General features: G+C 30.7%; 1 protein-coding gene across 2 annotated transcripts in view; it reads right to left on the bottom strand.

Moving 5' to 3' along the window:
* Gycalpha99b (guanylate cyclase 1 soluble subunit alpha 2) overlaps nucleotides 1-12598 on the bottom strand; it is a 100799-nt gene that overhangs the window by 44934 nt on the left and 43267 nt on the right. For both annotated transcript variants that reach the window (XM_074244091.1, XM_074244093.1), the window contains exon 4: nucleotides 2729-2811. In XM_074244091.1, the coding sequence (XP_074100192.1) occupies nucleotides 2729-2811 (83 nt within the window). The remainder of the gene's footprint in view (nucleotides 1-2728; nucleotides 2812-12598) is intronic.

Here is a 12598-nt window from a genome sequence, read left to right as displayed (position 1 = left end):
TTCATCCTTACTTTACTTGCTGCAGATTTAATTATTAATAATTACTTGCTGCAGATTAAAAGGTTATCATAAAATTGTAATATCCACCGAAGCTGAATACTGAAAGGAGTGTCAATCGATCGGTAGACTATTGTGAGTGAGTTTGATTTTAAAAAGTACCAAGTACTTAGTTAGAGCCAAGTATACAAATTACTTAAAACTTTTGGTCTAAGTACAAATAGGTTAAGTAATTATAAACAACTGTAAGCACTTATAACAAAGTATTTGTACTTGGCTGCTGACTAAAGTTTTTAATAGTCCAGTAATCGTTTTGTAGATTGCAGATACTCAAATTACTCATATTAATTTGAACAGACAGATAATAACAAATTCTTAAATTGATATGATTGAGTTTTTCAACTTCTTATCCTCTAAATAAAAATACATGAAAGTCTTCAAGTTAATCATAAGTCGAAACTCGCAACAACCGGGCCATGATTTATGATTGATCAAAATTAAGGCGCGCGCGAAGCACGCTATTCAAATTTCTAATACGTATAATTTTTATCTTCCCGCTAAGAAAATTGAAAATTTTCAAAAATCGGGAAGTTATTGGTTTCACCCCGTTTTTCGAAAATCAAGTTCTCATCAGATCTTGACGTTTTGAGGTCCTAGGAAGCTTCTCTGAATATTTTCGCGATGATGTCCGTATGTGTGTGTGTGTGTGACCCTTTTATAACTTTTGAATGGCTTGACCGATTTCATCGCGGTTGATGCCATTCGAAAGGACTTCACCAAACTTAGATTACCTAAAAATTTGAACCGATTCGGACCGATAGATTTCGAGAAAATGCAAAAAAAAGTGAAAAAAAGCTGTTCTTTTTTCATTTTTTTCAAATATCTCTGAATTGGCTAAACCGATCGACTTCAAAAACTATTCAGCTCTTAACCTTAAGAACCCTCATCGATCGCCACCAAAAACGTCGAAATCGGTTGATGCATTCGTGAGATATTGTTGTCGAAAAAAGTGTTTTTTTGTAATAACTTCGACATTTTTTTATCAGATCAATTTTTTGTCTCACATTTTATAGAGCTTAAAAAACTACATCAATCGCCACCAACCGCGTGAAAATCGGTTGATTCATTCAAAAGTTATAGCAGTTTGAAAATTAAAAAAATCGTGTTTCTTCACCTTTTGATAAGACTTTTGAGCTCGAAGAACTTAAAAGCATAAAACAGCTACTTTTTCTATAGAGCTAAAAAAACTACATCGATTGCCGCCAACCGCGTGAAAATCTGTAGATTCATTCGAAAATTATTCCCGTTTGAAAATTCAAAAAATTGTGTTTTATCAAACTGCTATTAGAGTTTTGAGCTCGAAGAGCTCAAAATCACACAAAAATCATATTTTTGAGCTCGATGAGCTCAAAAACGTAATGTGTTATTTTGATAGCTTAATTACAAAATGAGCGGGAAGTTGCAGGGATGGCCTTTAGGGTCAATCGTCATCCTAATTTTTTTTATTAATAATGTACTTTTGTAGAAACATACCTTCGTAATTAAAGCAAATGTGAAAATTTGAAAAGAGCCATTTTCTGGAATTAAGATTATTTTTTATTGATATATATGCTCAAAATACTCATATCATTAAAAAAAAAAAAATCTGGAAAACGGTTGACCCTAAAGGCCATACCTGCGACTTCCCGCTAATTCCTTATCTAAGCGCTAAAAATTGCACTTTTATGATGTTTTTGAGCTCTTCGAGCTCAAAACTATAACTTATGTGTTATTTTGAGCTTTTCGAGCTCAAAAGTCTGATAGAAGTTTGATAAAACACTATTTTTTGAATTTTCGAACTGCAATAACTTTTGAATGAATGAACCCATTTTCAAGCGGTTAGCGGCATTCAACGCAGTTTTTTATGCCCCATAAAGAATTTTTAAGTTTGAATTGATCAAACCGAAAACTTCGGAGTACTTCTGAAAAAACACTTTTCTTGGTTTTCTTTTGTTCACGATATCTCTCGAACGAATTAACCGATTTTCACCTGATTAGCGACAATTAACGGGGTTTTTTAAGGTTAAGAGCTGGTTAACTTTTAGAGATGGTCGATCGAGCGGTTTAAAAGTTATTCTAAAAAAGCCAGTTGAAAAAAAAATTTTTCTCACATTTTTTCACGGTTTTTTTGAGATTTCTTGAAATCTTTCGGTTGGAATCAGTTTGAATCGTATCCCAAATCTAAGTTTGGTCAAGCCCTTTCGAATGGCGCCAACCGCGATGAAATCGGTTAAACCGTTGGAAAGTTATAGGAGGTTTACATGCTTAAACACACACACACACACACACACACACACACACAGAGAGACATAGTGACACTCTTGTGGGGATAGTCAGGAAAACTTCCTGTGACCTTCAAACGTCGAGATCTGATGAAAACTCGATTTTTGCAAAACGTGGTAAAACCAATAATTTTCCGATTTTTTTAAATTTTCAATTTTCTTAGCGGGAAGTTAAATAAAAATTGAGTGATTTATTTATAGAAGAATAATTGTGAATAATGGTTTTCAAAGAGAAGTTTTGGACATTAGCCTCGTTAAATAGGATTTGGTCCCCGGTTGCCTGGAACTAATACCAGAATAACTTTATACAAATCCTACTAGACAGTGCGACATGGGAGGTTTTATTAATATTAAGTTTCATGATGCATACATATTATAAGAGAAATGAAACAATCTAATAGGAGTCTTACCGCAATCATAGTTTAGGGTCTCGTAAATATCCTCAAGCAAATTGTAGTTCTCTTCACAGTCAACGTTGTAGAGTAATTTATCTCTGAAACAAACAAATAAATTTTATGTCATTGATGTGCTTTTCATACTATACTTGGTTTTTAGATCTATACAGTGACTTTAGCTCAAAGTATGGAATTCATTTTTAAGTTAAATCGAATCGAGTAGTAGTAAAAATTCGAATTATTCAAATCATTTTAAAAATATTCGGTGTAAATTTCGAATCGAATTATTTCATTTGATTTTCCCTTAATAATTTAAAGTCTTGAATAGTCGTATACTTCCGATACATTCTTTATAATTAAGAGAACAAGAAAAATTTTGGCTCCAGTGTAATAAAATATTGAAGTTGGTCTTTTTGATTGAATTTAGTATCATGGGAGAGGTCTTGACCTGAATTTAAGCCTGTTAAAAGTTTTACATGCTTGTCTAATGTAGTTGATCTATTTCGATAAGTTTTCGGAGTAGTTATAAATAAATTTGAATTTCGCACGAGACAGAATTATTTTATTTATTAATTTTGTTTTCTACTAATGAATTTCATTGTATGTCAAATATTGATCTGTATAATTAAAAATTAGGAAAACGGTTGACCCTGAAGGCCATCCCTGCAACTTCTCGCTAATTCCATACCTGGGCGCTTTAAATTGCATTTGTGACGTTTTTGAGCTCTCTGAGCTCAAAGAGTTAGCTTTTTTATGCTCTTGAGTTCTTCAAGCTCAAAAGTCTGATGGAAGTGTGATAAAACACTATTTTTTGAATTTTCAAACCGCAATAACTCTTGAATGAATCAACTGATTTTCACGCCGTTGGCGGCATTCGGCGCAGTTTTCAAGCCTAAAACACACACACACACACACACACACACACACACACACACACACATAGCCGCACGGAACTACCGTAAAAACCATCAGGAAAGCTTTCTAGGACCTCAAAACGTTAACATCTGTTGAAAACTTGATTTTTGAAAAACGGGGTAAAACTAATGACTTCCCAAATTTTCAAAAATTTTCATTTTTTTTTAGTGGAAAGTTGAAAAAATCAGTAAAATTTTGTGCCGGGCTTATCCTTCGTATAAAATAGATTTCTATGGTGAAAGATGGTACCATTAAAGCAGGAATAACCTTAATTTATGTCCTTCCATGATCTTATCACTTTTTCAGTGACAGTGAATTTAAATTCTGAATAATTAATAAAGTTAGGGAAATTTTATGATGGGATTATTTTTATTTTGAATCCATGTCTTTTTACGAGTTTGTATATTTTTTTGTGATAATTATTTTTTTATGTTTAAGTTTTTGGAGAAGTTTTGAATAATTTGTTGGTTTTATGATTTTTTCCAGTTACATTTCTCATTAAATTATTAACAATTAATCTAATCATAGCAATACTACTTTCAAAATTCATTTTAAAAGTTCTCAAATTATGCATATTGTGATTAGAAATATGGAAAAATCTTTCAACTAAAGTATTTTATTCCTAATTTGTAATTTTCGGTAGTCTCATAGTCATCATAGTGGCTGTATATAGGTTGCTAGTATTTATTATTGATTTTCAGGATTGACAAAGTCGAATTCCTCATTACGGCTTTCAATCAAATCTTAGTGACAAAGACACTGATTATAAGTCATGCAACTTAGCCATCTTAAAAGTAGGATAATTTTGTTTGAAAAAAATATAAATCTATACATTCGTTTGCAAGTTAAAAATTTTTTCACAGAAAAAAATAAACGATCCTAGTCGAATGTCTTTGCAGCTTTGGTGAGACAAAAAAAAAGCAAACAAGACATAGCAGGTTCATCATTCAGTGAAATAGCAACAGATTGCCGCGGAAAATATAGAAGAAAAAGAAACAAATTGAATATAAACTAAAAATATTAGCATTATTACAAAAATATTGAAAAAAAGTATTTTATATTTGAATAAAGATTGATACGGAGAAGCATGAGATATGAAGGATTCAATAGAATTCTTCATCCGGAGATCCCGATTTAGATTCGATTGCGAAGGAATTGGGTAGAAATTTTTTTTACTATGATTTGTCTCTTGTATGTGAACGTAAAAAGAAAATCAATAAATCAACAAAAGCATGGTATTTCTTTATTGATATGTATGAAATATATATAAAGGTCAAGTGAGTAATGTTTGCCGGAGTACAAGCCAGAACGAAATTGTAGAAAAGCTTTCGAGATTGATTGGTGAGCTTTTGCGTGACCTGCTCTCTCAAAGTTGTAAATGCCGTAGCTCCAATCACGCTAGTGTACTGTTGTGTAGTCTATGCTAGTATAGTTTATATTTTCCTGTATAGTTTAACGAATAGGGTAGATACATTTTATCGAAGAGAACTCGATCAATTTAACTCTATATCCTTTCCAACCAAATTCATAAACAAAATAATAAGTATACTGATAAAATCATATCATTTGCTCCATATCTCGAGAAAAAATGATTTTGCCTGATCATATATCTATATATATAGAAGCGAAATACCACTCATTCACTCATCACGAGATCTCCGAAACTATTCGCCCGATTGACTTGAAATTTAGCATACTTACTCCATTCGTGATGTAGACGCTTACTAAGAACGGATTTTACGCAATTCCTAGCTATAATGAATTTTTCGTCTACCATCACGTATGCTCCTCCCTCCCCTCCCTCTCATTCTTCCCCTCGCCTCCCGTAACTTCTTCCCCCTTCCCTATATCTCTCTCTCTCTTTTTTTTTTTAGAAAATGTCATTTTGATTCGCCAATCTAAGAAACCCATCAAGTGGCACCCATCAATTATAGAACTCACCCCCCCTCCCCCAGCACAACCACCCACGCTAATCACCCGTTGCCATGGATACCGTTGCCATGGTTACCGTTGCCATGGTCACAGTTGCAATGGTTACCGTTGCTAAAACAACTGTTAAAATGAATAAATTGTAATAATAAATTCGGTTGTAAACTAAATTCAGAGGAATGATTAGAATAAAAGTAGAAAGTTACTAAATATTAATATTCTATACAATTATTATTCAACAGTATTATTCTACACAATGTTAGGCAAATACATGGATTTTCATCGATTGATTGTTGGGACAGTAGGAATTCATAATCATACTTTTTTTAAGAAAGAATAGCTAAATCATTAATAACTGAAATAGCTAATATGTATTGAAATGATCATGAAGGATAAACTCCATTATATCATAAAACAGATAAATATAACATAAATATTAATGTTGATATTGTTAAATGATTATACTGATTTAAATGATTAAAAATAAAATGGTAAATTGTGTGTGATATATACAGGGTGTCTCTGAAGTGGCGGGAGTAATTGTTGGGGTCGATAGAGAAAAAAATACTGAATCGAAAGTTCCTGAGCCAAAAATTTTTTTGGGCCATAGAATTTGAGTTATGAATTAAAAACGATAGCCAATCAGAAGCGCGCTATTCGAGAAATGAAAATGAGCGGGGAAGTAGAGGAGACGCGAGAGTGAGATGCTGCAATAGCAGCTTACTCGCTCACACAAAGCCGAGCATGAGAGGGGATTGTGACGCTATGAGCCGAGTACGTAAGTGTGAATGAGTGGATGTATGAGGTCGCAAGCGGACGGCTTAATGTATGAGTGTGTGTCCGTGTATCGCAGCATTATTGGAGGCGTTGTAACGCTGAATTAAAGCTAACCGGGTACTCTAAGACAGAGGAAAAAATTTTAATTTTTATTTTTATTCGAAAAAATTTAATAAAAAAATAAAAAGGCCCAAGATTTAACCAGACTCACAGAAACGGAGAGTAAATTTTTAATTCTCATTTATTTTGCTGGGGATTATTTTCAAATACAAAAAAAAAAAAGGCTAAGATTCAACTGGAATCTTAATTGCTTAATAAAAGGAGTAAAGTGTAATGATGTGAATGCAAACTAATAACATTAAAGTAAAGTTATCCTTGAACTGCCGAAACACCTGTAGATTTTTTTGAAATGATTTCTTTGCTAAGAAAAAGGGAAACTAAAATATCAAAATTACTAAAACGTGAATGCCATTTCTTTTTCATATTTTCTTCGACATTTTACCTGTCAGTGAATAAAAAGAATATTTAAATTGAAATATCAAAATTATAAGGACTTGAATTCAATGTTTTGTTAATTTATCATTTGACATTTTACCTATCAATTAAGTGATAAATAATTTAAATTAAAATATCAAAATTATCAGGGCTTGGGTGCGATTACTACTTAATTTGATACTTGGGATTTTACCCGTCAATTCATTAGAAATTTATTTCAATTATAAGATCAAAATTATGAGAACATGATTGCGATTTATTTTTAATTTATTATTCAGGATTTTAACAGTCAATTGATTGATAAACAACTTTAATTAAAATATCAAAATTATCAGGACCTGAGTTCAATTTTTTTTTTTAATTTATTATTTATTTACCTGTCAATTAATTAAAAATAATTTTTATAAAAATATCAAAATTGTTCGGACTTGAGTTCAATTTTTTTCTTAATTTATAATTTGACATTCTACCTGTTAATTCACCGATAGATAATTCTAATAAAAATATCAAAATTATTCGGACTTGAGTTCAATTTTTTTCTTAATTTATAATTTGACATTCTACCTGTTAATTCACTGATAGATAATTCTATTAAAAATATCAAAATTATTCGGACTTGAGTTCAATTTTTTTTTTTAATTTATCATTTGACATTTCGCTTGTTGATTAAGTGATTAATAATTTTAATAATAATATCAAAATTATCAGGACTCGAGAGCGATTTTTTTTTAGTATATTTTTTTACATTTTACCTGTCAATTAACTGATAAATAATTTCAATTAAAATATCAAAATTATTCGGACTTGAGTTCAATTTTTTTTTAATTTATTAGTTGACATTTTACCTGTTAATTAACTGATAAATAATTTTAATAAAAATATCAAAATTATCAGGACTCGAGAGCGATTTTTTTTCAATTCCTTATTTGACATTTTACCTGTCAATTAATTAAAAATAATTTTAATTAAAATATCAAAATTATTGGGACTTGAGTTCAATGTTTGTTTTAATTTATTTTTGACATTTTACCTGACGATTAATTGAAAAATTATTTTACAGAATAATTCCCAGCAAAATAAATGAGAAATGAAAGTTTTCCATCCGTTTGGTTGGGTCCGGTTGAGTCTTGGGCAATTCCTTCTGTTTTCAAAAATTATTCCGAGCATAAGAAATAAGTAATAAAAATTTTCTATCTGTTCGTTTTGGTCCGGTTGAGTCTGGGGCCTATTTTCTTTTTTTGAAATAATTTTGTCAATTAATAATTGATAATAAATTTTTCAATCAGTTTTTATCGTCTTGTCAAGATTAGGCTGATTTTTGTTCAATAAATTTTTGTTTGTTATTGAAAAGAGAAAATAAATTTTTTTGCATTCTTCTATTCTTGGCTCTGGTCGAGTCTTGGGCATTTTTTCGTTTTTAAAAATAATTCCTAGCAAAATGAATGGGAAATAAAAGTTTTCGATCCGTTTGTTTGGGTCCGATTGAGTCTGGGGCCTATTAATTTTTTTTTAAGAATAATGTTGTTAATTAATAATTGATAATAAAATTTTTCAATCAGTTATTCGAAGTCTGTTTGAGATTGGGCCTTTCTTTTCAAGGAAAATTAATCTTGGTGATCAAGTAATAAAAATTTCTATCCGTTTATTTGGGTCCTGCTGCGTCTTGGGTCTATTTTTTTTTTTCTTAATAATTTAGTTAATTAATATTTAGAAATAAAATTTTTCGATTTATCTTTTTCGGGTCCGGTCGAGTCTTGGGCAATTTTTTTGTTTCGAAAAATAATTCCCAACAAAAAAACAGGAATAAAAGTTTTCTTTCCGTTTGTTTGGGTCCAGTTAAGTCTGGGGCCTATTTTCTTTTTTTTAAAAAATTTTTGTTGATTAAAAATTCATTATAAAACTTTTCAATTATTTTTTCTTTGCTCCAGTCGAGATCAGGCCCTTTTTCAAAGGAAAATAATTTTGCTGATTAAAAATAGAAAAACAAAGATTTTCAATTTATTTTATTTCGGGTCTGGTCGAGTCTAGGGCATTTTTATCGTTTTCAAAAATAATTTCCTGCAAAATAAATAAGTAATAAAAATTATTTATCCGTTTGTTTGGGTGCAGTTGAGTCTAGGGCCTCATTTGTTTTTTTAATTAGTTTTGATGATCAACAATAAAAATAAAATTTTTGGATCATTTTTTCTGGGTCCGGTCGAAATTGAGCCTTTTATTATAAAAAAAAGTTAATTATGATGATTAAAAATGAATAGTAAAATTTTTTTATTCATCTCCCTTTCGGTCTGATGGAGTCTTGGGGATTTTTTTCGTTTTTAAAGATAATTTCCAGCAAATTAAGTAAGTAATAAAAATTTTCTATCCGTTTGTTTAAGTCCGGTTAAGTCTGTGGCTTATTTTCTTTTTTTTAAATAATATTTGATTAATAATAAAAATAAAATTTTTTAATTAGTTTCTCTTAGTCTGTTTGAGATTGGGCCTTGTTTCGAAAAGAAATTAATTTGGCTGATTGAAAATGAAAACAAAATTTTTCAATTTATTTTTTTTTTTTTGGGTCCGGTCGAGTCTTGGGCGATTTTCTTCGTTTTTTAAAATAATTCCCATCAAAATAAATAAGTAATTAAAACTATCTATCTGTTTGTTTGGGTCCGGTTGAGTCTGCGGACTATTTTTTTTTTTTTAAATAATTTTGTTGATTGAAAATTAATAATAAAATTTTTAATCATTTTTTTGCTCCAGTCGAGATTGGGCCTTTTTTAAAAGAAACAATTTTGCTGATTGAAAATAAGGAAAAAATTTTTGTACTGTTATTTTTTTGGATCCGATCGAGTCTTGGGCATTTTTTTCGTTTTTAAAGATAATTTCCAGCAAATTAAGTAAGTAATAAAAATTTTTATCCGTTTGTTTGGGTCCGGTTGAGACTTGGGCCCATTTATTTTTTTATAATAATTTTGTTGATTGAAAATTAATAATAAAATTTTTCAATCATTTTTCTTGCTCCAGTCGAGATTGGGCTCTTTTTAAAGAAAAATAATTTTGCTGATTAAAAATAAAAAATAAAATTTTTTCATCCATCTCTTTTTGGATTCCAGTTGAATCTTAGCCTTTTTTTTTTTTTTTTATTTGAAAATAATCCCCAGCAAAATAAATGAGAATTAAAAATTTACTCTCCGTTTCTGTGGGTCTGGTTAAATCTTGGGCCTTTTTATTTTTTTTTATTAAATTTTTTCGAATAAAAATAAAAATTAAAATTTTTTCCTCTGTCTTAGAGTACCCGGTTAGCTTTAATTCAGCGTTACAACGCCTCCAATAATGCTGCGATACACGGACACACACTCATACATTAAGCCGTCCGCTTGCGACCTCATACATCCACTCATTCACACTTACGTACTCGGCTCATAGCGTCACAATCCCCTCTCATGCTCGGCTTTGTGTGAGCGAGTAAGCTGCTATTGCAGCATCTCACTCTCGCGTCTCCTCTACTTCCCCGCTCATTTTCATTTCTCGAATAGCGCGCTTCTGATTGGCTATCGTTTTTAATTCATAACTCAAATTCTATGGCCCAAAAAAATTTTTGGCTCAGGAACTTTCGATTCAGTATTTTTTTCTCTATCGACCCCAACAATTACTCCCGCCACTTCAGAGACACCCTGTATTAATTTGTCCGAGGACGAATAATAAAGTAAAGTAAAATGTTTGTTAAACGTTTCATACATACTAATAACTATGTGAAATTTGACTGGTAACTTTGGAAAAGTTACAGTAAACTTCTAAGCAATTTTCTGTAGAAGAAAAGTTAACTTAATTTATTGCACTTATTACTTTTCTGAACTCTTCGGTTTGGCGATCATACCACTAACATTTGTATAGAATTTTTCCACTGGCCAATATCAAAATGTACGCTGCATTGATTTGTTATTTGGAGGTTAAATTGTGAAAATCATTCCTCTAGCTTGTAATTTCATTGACCGTTTTACCTAGAAATTATCCTTCGCTTAAAATATAATTGGTCAATAAAATTATAAATATATTCTCTGATAAAATGGTAAGTTGATTACAAACTTCTTTCAAATACCATTTCGAAAAAAAAAATTTTTTAGTTTATTCAATGTCGTCATTTATCGAAAATTTTTTTAAAGGCTGCTCGAATGTTTGATTTCAAAGGATTAAGAGAATGTTTGATCGACGAAATAACCAACGAATAACTTGGAATGGGATGAATCTGAAGAAAGTGATGGTGAATTATCATTTAATTTGCAAGATTCTCATGATACAAGTAATTTAGTGAGTCAAAAGGAAAACTATTCAAAGATTTTTGCAGTGAACGAAGATGTTAATGTCAGTGGTGATGATTTTTATATAGGACGAGATAATTCAACAAGATGGAACAAAATATTGCGAGAATTAAGGAATTGTGAGCGTTCAAAATCTATGTCACAAACAGCTGGTCCATCAAATAAATCATTACAAGCCAAAAGCGTAGAAGATTGTTTTAATCTATTTGTTGATTATGAAAGTCTTGAAATAATTGTTCACAATACAAATTTATACATCGTAAGTATTCGTCATCAATATAGCCGAGAAAGAGATTGTCAAGAGACAAAGATTGATGAAATCCAAACACTTATCGGTTTAATTCTGTTGATCAGCTTATTAAAAGCAAAGAATGAAAATTTAGACGAATTATGGGAACACGCTGGACTGGGTGTTGATATATTTCGGTTATCAATGAATCTCAACCGTTTTAAATTTTTGTTACGGTGCTTACGATTTAATTCAGAAAATAATGAATCTCAAACTAAAAAAAAAAGATTGTCTTGCTCCAATAAAAATGTATTTGATTTGTTCACATCTAATTGTTGGAGTAATTTCAGGGTGAGTTCCGATGTAATATTATATGAACAAATTGTTGAGTATAAAGGTGTCGGACCGTCCCTCATGACTATTAATAAAAATTCACCACGTATTGGTCTAAAAATTTACACACTGGTCGACAGCTGCTTTAATTATATATTGAATATGAAAATCGTTGTCAATAAACGAAAAAGACAGGATTTTGCTTATCCTAACAGTACTGGTAAATATATAAAACAGATAATGGAAAAATGCAAATGTAATGTCTTTCTAATGGATAATTTGGCAAGTTTTGACGTCATGAATAATCTTGTAGAAGATAATATCTCTGCGACTGGTGAATTAAATGGTCATGAACCTGAAATTCCGACAGAACTTTTGAGTGCTTCTGGTTCAAAACAAGCCAGATCTTTTTGTTGTTATCAAAATAATCTCGCGCTGACATCTTGTTTTGATAACGAAAAGCAAAATAGGATATTTATTTCAACTTTGTATAATGTGGAAGCTCTTAATATGCATTATAATATATTAATTGAAGATGATTACATCAATAGTGTTCACGCTACAGAACGATTGAAAAAATTTTCCTTGAAAATTCGATTTCAAGAAAAACACACGCCGATTTTCTCTAAGAATATGGTTTCATTTGATTGATGTAGCAATTTTGAACAGTTTTATCATATTCTCTATCAATAATAAATTAGAAATTTCACGCAGAGATTTTGTAAAACGATTAGGATTATCCCTTGTTATTAAAGCTATTGAAGGGAGAGCAAAAAATCGATATTTACCTCGTCAGTTACGAGAGGATGCTGCAAAATTTTCTTCATCAGAAACTTTCGTTGTTAAACCAGCAGATAGTGATAATAAGCCAAAACGCTGTTCTATTTGCCCTAGATTAAAAGATATTAA

Source organism: Cotesia typhae, unplaced genomic scaffold (genome assembly GCF_013202065.1).
Source record: "Cotesia typhae breed Kobodo isofemale line unplaced genomic scaffold, CoteBio_Ctyphae contig_43, whole genome shotgun sequence".
NCBI lineage: Eukaryota > Metazoa > Arthropoda > Insecta > Hymenoptera > Braconidae > Cotesia > Cotesia typhae.
Note: the sequence above shows the minus strand (reverse complement) of the source record. Positions and strands in the feature narration are given on the sequence as shown.